The 11,954-nt window shown below is 48.1% G+C and overlaps 1 protein-coding gene across 1 annotated transcript in view; it reads left to right on the forward strand.

Annotated features, from left to right (window-relative positions):
- ST8SIA2 (ST8 alpha-N-acetyl-neuraminide alpha-2,8-sialyltransferase 2) overlaps positions 1-8,367 on the forward strand; it is a 31,862-nt gene extending 23,495 nt beyond the window's left edge. The window contains exon 6 of the mRNA XM_014888806.2: positions 5,897-8,367. Coding sequence (XP_014744292.1) covers positions 5,897-6,182 — 286 coding nt within the window. The 3' untranslated portion in view covers positions 6,183-8,367. The remainder of the gene's footprint in view (positions 1-5,896) is intronic.
- The last annotated feature ends 3,587 nt before the right edge of the window (positions 8,368-11,954 follow it).

Below are 11,954 nucleotides of genomic sequence, written 5' to 3' on the forward strand. Positions count from 1 at the left end.
GGGAGCAAGCAAGCCCCTTATAAGTTGCCTGTTAGTGTCTCCAAGAAGCCTTGTAATCCCTATAGCCAAGCAGCTTTCGTTAGAAAAATAACATGAAATGCAGGAAGAGAGGGAAAATAATTGTGTCTGGAGGTTTCTCTGTCACTCCTTGCAGCAAATTCAGGGACACGTTTCACTTTGTCTGATCTGGTCTAGCATTTCTCACCGTGTCCATCACAAGGGTCTCTTGGCAGTAACCAATTTCAGTCCTATAAGATTTTTTTAAGGGCTCCTTGAGAGGAAAAAAAATTAAAAATCAATAAACCTTCCAGCTCCTTGGCTTGGTCTCCCATAGGGTTTAACATCATGACAGCTGGCTCTTCAGGACAGCCTCGCCCAGGGTGCCACGAGCACCCAGAACTGCAGCCTGACAGACCACAGGGTGCATTTATCTTTGCCTTGGTGTCTGTCTGTGTCCTCCCACCCACACAGGGGCTGAGCCTTCACTTGGGGTTTCAGGGCACGATGCATGTCCCATACACCAGCCATGGTGGGAACCCTGGCGCTGGAAACCCACGCCTGGTCCCTCCTTGCCTCGTGTCCCCATTGTGCCACATCCATTCCAACATCCTTTGCCTCACTTGCAGCCACACAGGACATGTGTGCAGATGGTTCTCCTGACCTGTTGCTTTGACTACACTCCCTTGCATCCCTCCACAGCCTCTGAATTTCTCTAACAAATCAAACCTAAGCTTCTGATTTTCCTTTTCACAGCCCTCTCAGCTCAGCTTTTCTCCCCCTCTGTCTCAAGCTTGGTTCTGCTGGGTCCAGCAGTGTTGGGCCAGCATTACTCACTTGTGGGTTTTCTGAACCAGCTAATTCATGCCTCCTCCCTTATGGTGTTTCATGCTTTCAGAGGCTCCTCTGAAATACCTGTCCTGGGGTCTTGTGCTTTAAAGCCTTTCCCCTGAGCATTAAACAAATGGTTTAAGGACGGTGGTGCTGCACTCAGGTGAGGGAGAAAGAAATCCAAAGGGTGTAGGGAAAGAAAACAGCCATTCACAAGTGTGTGACTGGAGTGGGATGTGAGGGGGAGCTGTGAACACACCATAAAGCCATGTGTGGGTTAGATCAGTGGCTATCCTGCAAAAAAACCCTTTGTGTGAGCTATTATCCTCACCTCTTCTGCACTTGAGGCACATTGAACTTGAGCTGTGGTGTGTCAGCACTGGGGGCCCAAGAGAGTTAATTTGTTCCTGTTAATCTGGAAGATTTAGTCTTTTCTTTTTCAAAAGAAGTGAAGGGGCACAGAAAGGAAAGGTGAAAGAAAAAAGGTTATTCTCAATTATTTTCCTTTTTTGTCTGTTTGGAAATGCTTTAACTTGAGGGTGTTAAGTACCATATGTGTTTGAAAAGGCATCACAGAGCTCAAGATCTAGAGAAGAGAGTCTTTTATCTGTGGCTCAGAGTTGATTTGCTTGTGCCAAGTCACCAAAACCAGAACTGGGCTACATGGTCTGGACAAGGAGGCTGGGTTTGGTGTTTGGGCTTTGCTCAGCCTGTGGATAAAGCCCAGCTGGCACTGGATGCAGTTTTTGGAGTCAGTGTTAGCATCTGGATGGGGACATGCCCATTCCTGCTTGTCCTGCACAGCTCTCATCACTGTACGTGGCTCTTGGCTGTTCTGGTGGAGGTGACAGAGGAAACTCAATACTTGGACAGAAAAGGGCTGGAAGAAGCTGAATGGGGGAATATCAGTTGCTCTCTGGGCTCCAGTACTTCATCTCCATCCACCCAGCTCTGGGATATGTTCTGTCCCCTGCCAGCACCAGCAGGTCCTGTCCCCACTGCACCGACGTCAGTCAGGGCACCTGCTCTGGTTATCTGTGTCTGGTTTTCCTGGGTATTACTGGGAGCAGGATGTGTGTGGCAGACTGATAATACACTGCTGCCAGTCAAGGACTAGCACCTCCACAACAGCTTGTGTTTATATCACACTTCATGAATGAGCTCTTTTAAGAGAGTCTGAAATTGCATTATTTCAGCTGTTCTGATTTGTATCATGAAGTAATGCAGCTGATACTGCTGAAATTTGATTTCTTCATTGACCTATGTCTTTTATTCATTTAATCAGGGCAATGGATTTTCTGTTATTTTATCCTGTGGGTTAACCCTTACCTGGAGGGTACAAGTTATTTTGGGTTTTTCTCAGGTATGTCAGGAGGTGATTGGTAAGCAGAGAGCAGGGCCCTGCCCTCTCTAGCAGTCCTTGAATGCTGCCTGCACGGAGGAGTTTTGCACCCAGCATTCCAGCCCAAATCCAGGCCAGGCTCTTCTCCCCAAATTCAGTGATGCTGGGGGAGGATGAGCACTCTCAGTGTGGTGGGCTCGTGCTCCAGGTGTGCAGTGGGGAGGCTGCCACCTTCCCTGTGGCTTCCTAGGGGCATCTTCACAGTGTTGCCTCCTGATTCCCACTGGGCTTTAAGGTCCCAATACAGCATTTTCTTTCCCTGTGGCTGCAGAGCAGCCTCCTCACAGGGGGCACGCACTGATGGTCAGGGACATGGCAGCAATTCTGCTTCGGAGACTTCTGATCATCTCCAGTTGAGGATTAGGAGATGAGGAGCAGCCAGAATCACCTCCCAGCTGTAGGATGAAACTCTCTGAGCTGCTCTTCTTAAGTCTCAGTTCAAGAAGTTATTAGGGCTGTGTCTAGGCTGCCTCCTTACAAAAGATGGCCTTGAAGATCTGATGTCATTTTACATCTGTCACTATCATGATCTGAAACCAGAGCTGTCTCAGGCAGCTTTTCCCTGACAGCATCATGGTTCCTGTTCTGAGCCACATCCTGCTCAGGCTCCTGCCTATCTCGAGAGTGCATCCACGCCTGGAGGTTTATTTACAGACACAGCGCCAGCTTTGAAGGAGGTCCTCACTGGGAGAACAGCTCTGAGAACAGAGGTATTGGGTTTCAGGATTGCTCTTTGCTCTTCTCTTTTAATTGCTGCCTCTTTCCGTAAAATGTTGCAGTTAATAGTTATGGTGATTGGTGTAGCCAATTCGAAAAATAATTACTGCCTGCTTCGAGATTATCTTTCCTCCTAATTAAAATCCTGGACCTCACATATTAAAGGTGTGCTGTTGACACAGCATCCCATGTGCGCCCAGACAACCTCATTTGGATTTACAGAATTAATTAGGTTTTATTTCCATCCCCAGCTGTTCTCTCCCGTACCAGGGTTGTGGCTGCTGTCTCAGCTGGACAGTGGTGGGAGAGATCAGAGGAAGTTTGCATGCCTCTGACACTCCCATCACAAACCAGACATTAAAAAGTATTTCCCAGACCTCACCAAAGGATTTCCCACCTTCACTGTCCAGGAAACAAATTGGAGGAGCTGTGGCATGGCCTGTTTTATGGATTGGGCATTATGTGTTATGTTATGTCATCCATGTGGGTGGTTTAGGACAGCCTGGAGTCCATCACCCCCTCTCAAAGCTGCACTTAGAATTTATAATGCTGCATGAGTGAGGTTTTTGCAATAACCTGCCTGCAACAAAGAGAAATACAGACAAAAGAGCCAGGTTTTAATTTTCATTATTAAAAAAAGAATTGTCAGTGTTCCCTACCCCAGCATAATCAAGTGAGTGCTCACTAGCTGCATTTGGTGAGGTGGATACACTGGGTTGGTTGTGGTGGGGCTGGTTTTGGGTGCTGGCTTGTGCACACTTGTTGGAATTGGTAAGGTTTTTTTGTGTGCTGTCTTGCAGAGGACAGCATGTGTCTATAGGGTGCTTCAGTGGCTGACCCAGGTCATTTTTCTCGTTGTTAATATGCATGAAACTGGTGGTCACATGAATGGCCTGTGCCTCTGTACAAGAATCACTTCATCTTGTTGTCAGGATCCTTGAATGTTCATAGAGTATTTACAGCCTCTCAACAAAACACAGAAGTTAGTATTTTGGGAGGACAAAAGGTCACCAGTACTTTTGTGTGTACTCCAGCTGGTAAATTGATAGGAAGGAGAGTTTTAAGGCTAAAGCAGCTGCAGGACAAACCCAGACAGTTGTCCTCCCTCAAAGCCAGCTGGTTAATATGGCTTGACAGTTCTTCCCAGGTGGCTTCCCTGCTGCATGAGGATACCCTAATTCACAGTGTTAAATGGTTGTGATAATCTCCCATTTCCCTCTGCACACAGGGGGTCTAATGTGCTTACCATAAACTCATCAAGGAGGTTGCTTTATGGCTAGCTGTGGGAGCAGGTTGCCGTGGCACTGCAGCAAGCTCTGCTGGGTCCCCACAGCACAGCCCTATGGCTGGGCAAGCACAGAAAATGCTGATGCTGTGCCACTGAGAATCTGCTTTTCCCCCAGTTTCTTGCTCCTTTTTCGTGCTGGATGCAAAGCATGAGCCAGGCAAAGACCTTCTTCCCAAAATATCATATTTGTCCTTTGCTAAACCCCCTTGAACACCCCGGGATGTGGCACCCCAAAAAACTGTCCTTGTCACCTTCCTGCACATGCCAAGGCAGGCACTCTGCTTCCAGAATTTGATTCACCAGAAAAGTCAATTTTTTCTCTTATCTGGCTGAGAACAAGCAAGCACGTTTTGTGCCTTGGTTGCTAAATTTTAATGGCTTTCATGAAAAGCTAATTTGCAGGATTAAGGCTCAGCTGTCCCAAGGGTTCCTGCTGTCTGAGCACCAGACCCTCAGGAGCCCAGCAGAAAGTGGGAATGAGGAGTGAGACACTTCCTGGGGCTCCACTGCCACTGCAGAGCCCGGCTCAGGATCCCAAACATCTGGTGAGAGCACAAATGCCACGTGCTCTGCTCTGCTTCCTCCTGCCTTTTATCCAAGGTGCTGCCTTGAGCTCAGGCCCTTGGAAATATCTGTAAAACACAGTCCAAGGGCTCAGACAGGCTGTTGTGGCACAGCAGAATGTGCTGCCTCCACCAGCTCTGCCTGCTCTGGGGCAGTGCTGGCATCAGACATGCTGGGGGAGAAGGGAGTGTGCCTGATGGGGATATCTTCTACCTCCCCAAACCTTTTGCTTTCTGATCTTGCTCTTCTGACAGTGTTTTCCTGCTGAGAGAACCAGTTAAGTTGCTTTTGCAATATATATGGGGCACTGGAAACGTCTTCTTACAGGGTGTTGGTGCTGCAATAACTTTTATCAGCAGCCCAAAATACCACAGCTGATACCATTTCTGCTGTTGCATCACTGCATCCCTACATCCTTCCCCTATTCTTTTTACCATCTCTCATAAAAACTAACGTGCTTCCCAGCAGCAGGCACAGCTGACCTCCATATCTCACATTTTATATTGCAATGTGCCATATTGTGTGTCTGATGGACTCATGCTGCCGAGTGTGGTGATGTATCTTGGTCCAGGATCACAGCAGCAGTCGCTGGGTGTAATGGGAACTCAGCAGTGCATTTTAGCTCTTTCAGCCTGGTGACCCTTTGTTCCAAGGCAGATGTTTTTCCAGCCCTGTCGTGTTTGCTGTCAGAGTAAAAATCTTCATTCATCAATGAAAGTCATCAGCATGTGTTTGACTGTGTCTGCTTCGAGGGGTTGTTGGAGTCTACTTGACATGTGGATGCTTTGGTCTGTGGTATTGATCTCCAGGGTTGATTGGAAGATAATTGTAGGCTGAAGTACCGAAGGCCACTGTTGCAAGCAATTTGTTTTTCATAAAGGATTGTCGAGGCATGAGATGCTTCAATGCCATGGCAACAAGTGTGATGTAGCCAGCAGACAGAGAGCAGGAGGATGCAGTCCCTAGAGAGGCTTTTCTTGGCATGGAGAGCTCTGCTAGTCAGAATCCTCTCACTTTGAATCACCAATACATCTCAGTCAGAGGCTGGAGGGAGGAAAGGTGCTTGGCGAATAACAGGCTGCACTGTCCCTTTGCAGGTACTGGCTGACCAACAAGGTGCACATCAAGCGACCCACCACCGGCCTCCTCATGTACACCCTGGCCACCCGCTTCTGCAACCAGATCTATCTCTATGGCTTCTGGCCCTTTCCCCTGGACCAGAACCAGAACCCGGTCAAGTACCACTACTACGACAGCCTCAAGTACGGCTACACCTCGCAGGCCAGCCCGCACACCATGCCCTTGGAGTTCAAAGCCTTAAAGACGCTGCACCAGCAAGGAGCCTTGAAGCTGACAGTGGGGGAGTGCGATGGGGCCACGTAGGGTGGGTCCCTGGCCACGTTCCTGCACAGCCACGGGAGGAAGGGGAGGGGGAGGAAAGGACGAGTGGAGCCTGGCGGGGTTGGGCGTCTTCGTTAACGCGCAGGACAGCGACACAAATATATCTACGTGGTACCTATATATATTGACCTGAATATTATAACTGTTCGGTGTTCACCAAGGGAGGGGCAGGAGAGGTGCAGGAGCATCTCACAGGACTGGCCTGGGCAAGACCCCCTTGCCGTGGGGCTTGCTGGACTCGAAGGGAGTTTGCCTTGCACCCGAGAGGTGTGAAGGTGGCCTTGGTTTTTGAGGGTGTGTTAGGTGATGGGTAAACGTGAGCCGTTTGTCGTGATTGGTCCGAGGTTGGTAGTTAGTTTGTTTGGCCAAGGGCACGTCCTTGGCCCCGTGCTCGTGGCGGGGAGGGGAAGGGGCAGGGAGCGGGGTGGGCAGGGAAGGTTTGTTGGTGGCTCTCACAAGCCCAGGGTCCCGTGGCACCGAGCCGGACCCGGGTCCTGCTCCACCAGATCCATCCAAACACGGAGTGCCAGGCTGGGCACAGCCCTGCAGAGCAGGAGAAGCCTCCGGGGCTGCAGCTGGGTCCCCAGGAGGTGGCAGGGAGCAGAGCTAAGCTGATCCCAGTGACACTCACTCATGTGAGGGCCTCCAGAGGATGAGAGCATCAGCGTTGGGCCAGGGGGATGGTGAGGAGGATGCTGAACGTGTATTTCTCTTCCTTTTCTGAGGAGCAGTGCAGGGAGGAGCAGAGGTACGGGAACGTGGCAGGAAGGAGCTTTGCTGCCACAAACCAGCACCGTTAGTATTGAGTAGTCTCACTGTGTGACAAAGACACTCAACATCTGTCAGGGTGAAAACCATAAGTATATCCAGCTCTAATTCCTCTAATTCCCAACTGATACCTGCTAAGCAGCCTGCCTTCTTTCCCCCTCCAAAAACTGCCGAAATATGGGTGATAGGCCTAGACCCAGCCAAGCAGAAAGACCACAGGACTTCAAGGAATTTTTTCAAGTCTAAATAATTTATTTTCAGTTTCTCCCCGAAGAACCAGCACACACAGTGCTGAATTCCTGGAGTCCCATTCTGTCAGTCCTTTCAAGCCCTAATTATCTCTCACTCCCAGCAGTTAAATAGGATGTCAGATGGATCTTGATGGGATGCTTGCCTAGTGATGAACATCATAGAAATAATCTTTTCCTTTTTTTTTTTTTTTCCTGCCAGACAGAACCCAAAATATAAAGAATTTTTTATAACCACATTTGCTTTTCTCTGATTTTCGGGGGTTTTGAAGGAAGCAACTAGATTGATCTGATGATTCTGTTTCATTTTCTGCCTCCTCAGCCTATTCTGTTTGTGTCCTAATTAGCACTCAGTGCCAGAATGCAGGTGAGTCCAGGGTTCAGCAAGGACTGTTTGGGTTTAATTTGTGGGAGAGTAAATAACACTGCACAGGCAGACCTCAGGCATGCACTTCACTGCTGCCATGGCTGGGTATCATCACCTTTGGGCCTCTTCCTGCTGCTGTGTTTTTTAAGTTAAAAAGTGTACAGTTTGGGGCTGAAATACTTGACATTGTCTCTGAGTGCTTCTAGTGGTAAAAAGAAGAGCTCACTTTCATGTTTTGGGCTGTAGAAGCTACTGTACCCATAGGAGCCTCCAGCCTGCTAATTAGTGTCAGATGAAGATGGCTAAGATTAAGGTATAAGCAACATTACAGTGGATAAATGTGGGCTAATCTGCCACTGAGGGGATGTTTCTTTCCAGCACCAGAAAATTATTTCTTTCATGTCTTTTTTTTTTTTTTTTTTTAAACCTGGTGGGGTTTTTTTGTTTTTTGGGGTTTTTTTTTCGTATTATTTTTACGTGAATTTAGTTTCACAATAAAGCTAAACCTGGCTGTGAACCTCAGCTTAAGATGAGACAGAAAGAGACAGAGAGTAAAACTGCAGGATAGAGGTAATCTGCAATCCCAGGGAGCTTCCCACGATTCAGGAGTGGTTCTTAAAGCCAGATAATTCCCAGGTTTGTTCCCAGCACGAGGGAGGGACAGAGCAGGGCTGGAGCTGCAGGGACTGTTAAAGCCAACTGTTGTATGGAGGGGACTGGGCCATGGTACTGATTGCTGTTAGCAAACCTTCTTTTTAAATAAAAATAGAGGAAATAAAATAAACGTGCAGGGGTTTCATTTTTATTCTGCATTTTCATCGAATAGAAGGGCAAGAGGGGAGGCAAGACCGTGAAGTGCTGTGGGATTAAATGGGGGGACCCTGGAACCCCTTTTGCTGGTGAAGGAGAGGGGAAGGCTGGGCTGGTTTGCCCACGTGGGGTGGATGTCAGTGCTGTGCCATCCAAAGCCAGCAGGATGTTCTCTCTGTGCCTACAGAGATTATTGAGCTGAAGCTCCAGCAGCACAACAGGGGTGTGCCAAGGGGTGAAAAGGGAATGGGAGAAGGGTTTTGGTTTTTTTCTGGTGCCCTTGAAGCAGCTGCTGCATCAAAGCACAGGCAAGTTATAAGCAAATTATTCAGGGGGATGAAATTGCTGGTGATGTTTCTATTCCCAGAATGGGTCCTGTTCCACCCCCGTTGTAAAAATGCATTAAACCATGAGCAAGACCCTGCAGCTATTGAAATCCCTGGCTGAGCTCCCATTTCACCTTGCTGCCATGCAGGCTGGTCTCTGCTGTGTTTATATGCACAAAAAACAACTAATAATTTCCCCTTGCTTTATTGTTTTGTGTCAAGACCTCTGGTCTGGTTCTCTGAGCAGCTCCTCAGGTTGGAAACATAAATTTTTCATCTCAATTTCCAGCAAATAGCTGGGACCTGGCTCCACCAAGCCCCAGCAAGCCATAAAGCCCTTGTGCTATTCATGAGCAGCAGGAGCAGAGGTTCAGATTCCCCTCCTGCAGCAGTGCTTGGGGTGGGTGGATGATATTTGGGCTGTTTTGGGGCAGCACGGCAGCTGCCAGATGCTGTGGGGACCTGGCTGCACCAGGCTGCTGCTTGATGGATTTCTTCATGCCCAATTAAGGCTCTTCTGTCATCAAGAGTGGAAGAAAGGAGAGTATTGATGCTACTTAGGCAGAGATGCAGGTGCACAGTGCACCACGAGTGTGGTGCAATTGACTGCCCTGAATGGCAGCAGCAGCTCCCCTGGCTCTTCCCTCCTCCATCCCCCATCCCACCACTCCCTCCAGCAGTGAGGCTGGTCCAAACTGGTGGTGCTGGTGGCTCTGGGACAGGGAGCTCCCTCCCACGGGTAAGGCATTTGTGCCAGAAAGCCTCTGGATGGTCAGAGGTGACCTAAACTTGAACAACAGAGGCAAGCTTGAGTCTCCAGCTGGCTGAGCCCAGACTGGGGCTGTTCCCCAGCGTGGCTTTTTGGGGCAATGCTCTAAAAGGTGCTTCTGGCCAAACACAGTGTTCCCCTCACCCTGTGCCCTGGAGCATTTTCCAGGTACAGCAGCTTGGGGATAAGGGCTGTGTGTTGCCTGCTCCCCACACCACAGTGAGAAGCTCGGCTGTCTTTTCATTTTATCCATGGTTTGCTGGGTTACATCCAGTGGAGTCTGCCACAGCTTTGGCATATATATATATATATATATATATATATAAAAATACATATCTAGTGACATGACTCTTGCTCTCCTGGGGGAGATCATGCCCATATCTGGCCCTGACACCAAGCACATCTCCCCTGGTCAAACTGCAGAGTCTGCATTCCACTGCCACCATCCTTTATGATTAACCCCTGCACTGCCTCGTTCAAAGCTGACTGGGGTGGTTTGAGTTGCAGCAGCTCCTCTGAACAGCAGCACAGCATCCCCTGGCTGCTTCCCAGAGGCACCACCTCCCTCCCAGCCCCACAAGACAGGAATAGCGTTTGTCTCCTTCCCCAAAACTCTCCACCAGCCAGGACTTGCTGCAGGTAATAACCAACCCTCTACTTCAGTCACAGCCCAGATAATTAGTGAGCAAAGTGCAAATAGTCACTGTGATTCAAATTACCTTTAAATTTCTTCTCAAGCTGCCTTAGGGGTTTCCTTAGTCCTATGAAAAAACTGATTTTTTTTTGAGACACCAGTCTTGCAAACCAGAAAGACACAATATTTTGTATTCAAGGCATAATGAGAGTTGTTTACATTTTTACATTGCATTTTGGATACTTGTTGGGAATAACACTGAGCACTTCAGTCCCACTTAAATGATACAAATTATTTCAGTCTATCCCAAAACAAATTAATTTTTAATTTTCTGCAAAGTAGTCTCAAAAAGGTTGTACCATCTACAAATCATGACATAGATATTGTTAGTTTTTTTACCCACCACTCCTTGTCAAAATTTAAGCAATCCAATTTCATGCTAGAGAGGCTTGAAACTATGGAGATTAAAGCTTAAAGCTTTGAGAGACCCCCAGGGGATGGCAGGGAAGTGGTTTGGTTTTCTCCAGTGCCCCCACAATGTCAAGAGGTAAAACCAGGCACATAACCATGGTCTCCAATGTAATGCTTTGTCAAACCATACATTTTTCTTTTGGTCTTTTGGTTGCTTTAATTTTTAGGTTTCTCAGATTTATGAATGGTTTATTAGCATGTATTTTCATCTCTATGTGTTACTTTATCACCCTCAGCACCAGACAGCAAAATTTCATTTTGGGGTCCCCCTTTTCACCACATCAGATACTTTCTAGCCTTCCTCTCCTTCACTACTATTTAATCTTATTTCTCTCTGTGAAAACAACTGAGCACCTCTGAGCTGGCAAATCTTGTCTGTAGACAACACTACTCCAGTACTGTTCATGTCCAAGTTTTGCATTGGGTCATCTTCTCACTGTGGGTACCAGCAGCAGCAGGGAATGGACTTGTGCCCCCCAGACAGTTACACATCATCCATGTAGGCAAGGAAATTACTGAGAAAGGCCTTGGATAAGGGCCTGAATGATAACCAAAAAAATCATAATCCACCCGAGAGGATGGACTTCTCTCCCAGTATTAGCAAAATCCAGGCATTCAGTGATAAGCTCCTTTTCCAGCTGGAATAACTCCTGTTTGAACTCCTGTTCATGAGCAAAGCTGTCACAGGCTGGTTCCCTTCACAGCCCAGCTGGAGGCAGATGCATTTGGCTTCTTAACATCATCTCCAAGCAAATCTACCCATGCCCCTACAAGAGCCAAGATCAGAATTCACTGGCCCTTCCTACTGTGATGCCCTCAAGACCTTGTGCATGAGCTGAGAACAAATGTGGAATAACAACATGGATGGAAATATCTCCTGCTTGGTTAATGAAGGAATCTTCAGCCATCTCCAACTGCCTAAAAAAGGCACAGGCAGGAGGAGGACAGATCCCAGGGATGGTCAGGGAGATGTCATCCTAAAGGAGATACCAAACTCCTTGAAGGCTGCCCACTGAACTTACTGCTCTCATGCTCAAAATAGAAGTGAGCAGAATCTGCTGGTTGTATCCAGGAGAAAAGCACAGAGTTTGAGCATGGATTAGGAAAAAACACTGTCCTTGAACACCAAAAAGCAGCCAGGACAAACCCATGGCTCTGCTGGAGGAACGCTGCCAGCAATAAAAGTTAAGTCCCCCTGTGCTGAGATGGTGGCAGGCCATCTGACACTAATCCTGTGCCTCCAGCAAACAAAGCTTCCCAGGCATTGTGAAATATCCTCAGCTATTTGCTGGCTTGGTTGCCTGGAGAAGCTGCTCCATGTTGGGCTGATGGAGCACTCGGTGTTCTCACACGACCCAGGC

Source organism: Sturnus vulgaris, chromosome 13, assembly GCF_052056855.1.
Source record: "Sturnus vulgaris isolate bStuVul1 chromosome 13, bStuVul1.hap1, whole genome shotgun sequence".
NCBI classification, from domain to species: Eukaryota; Metazoa; Chordata; class Aves; order Passeriformes; family Sturnidae; genus Sturnus; species Sturnus vulgaris.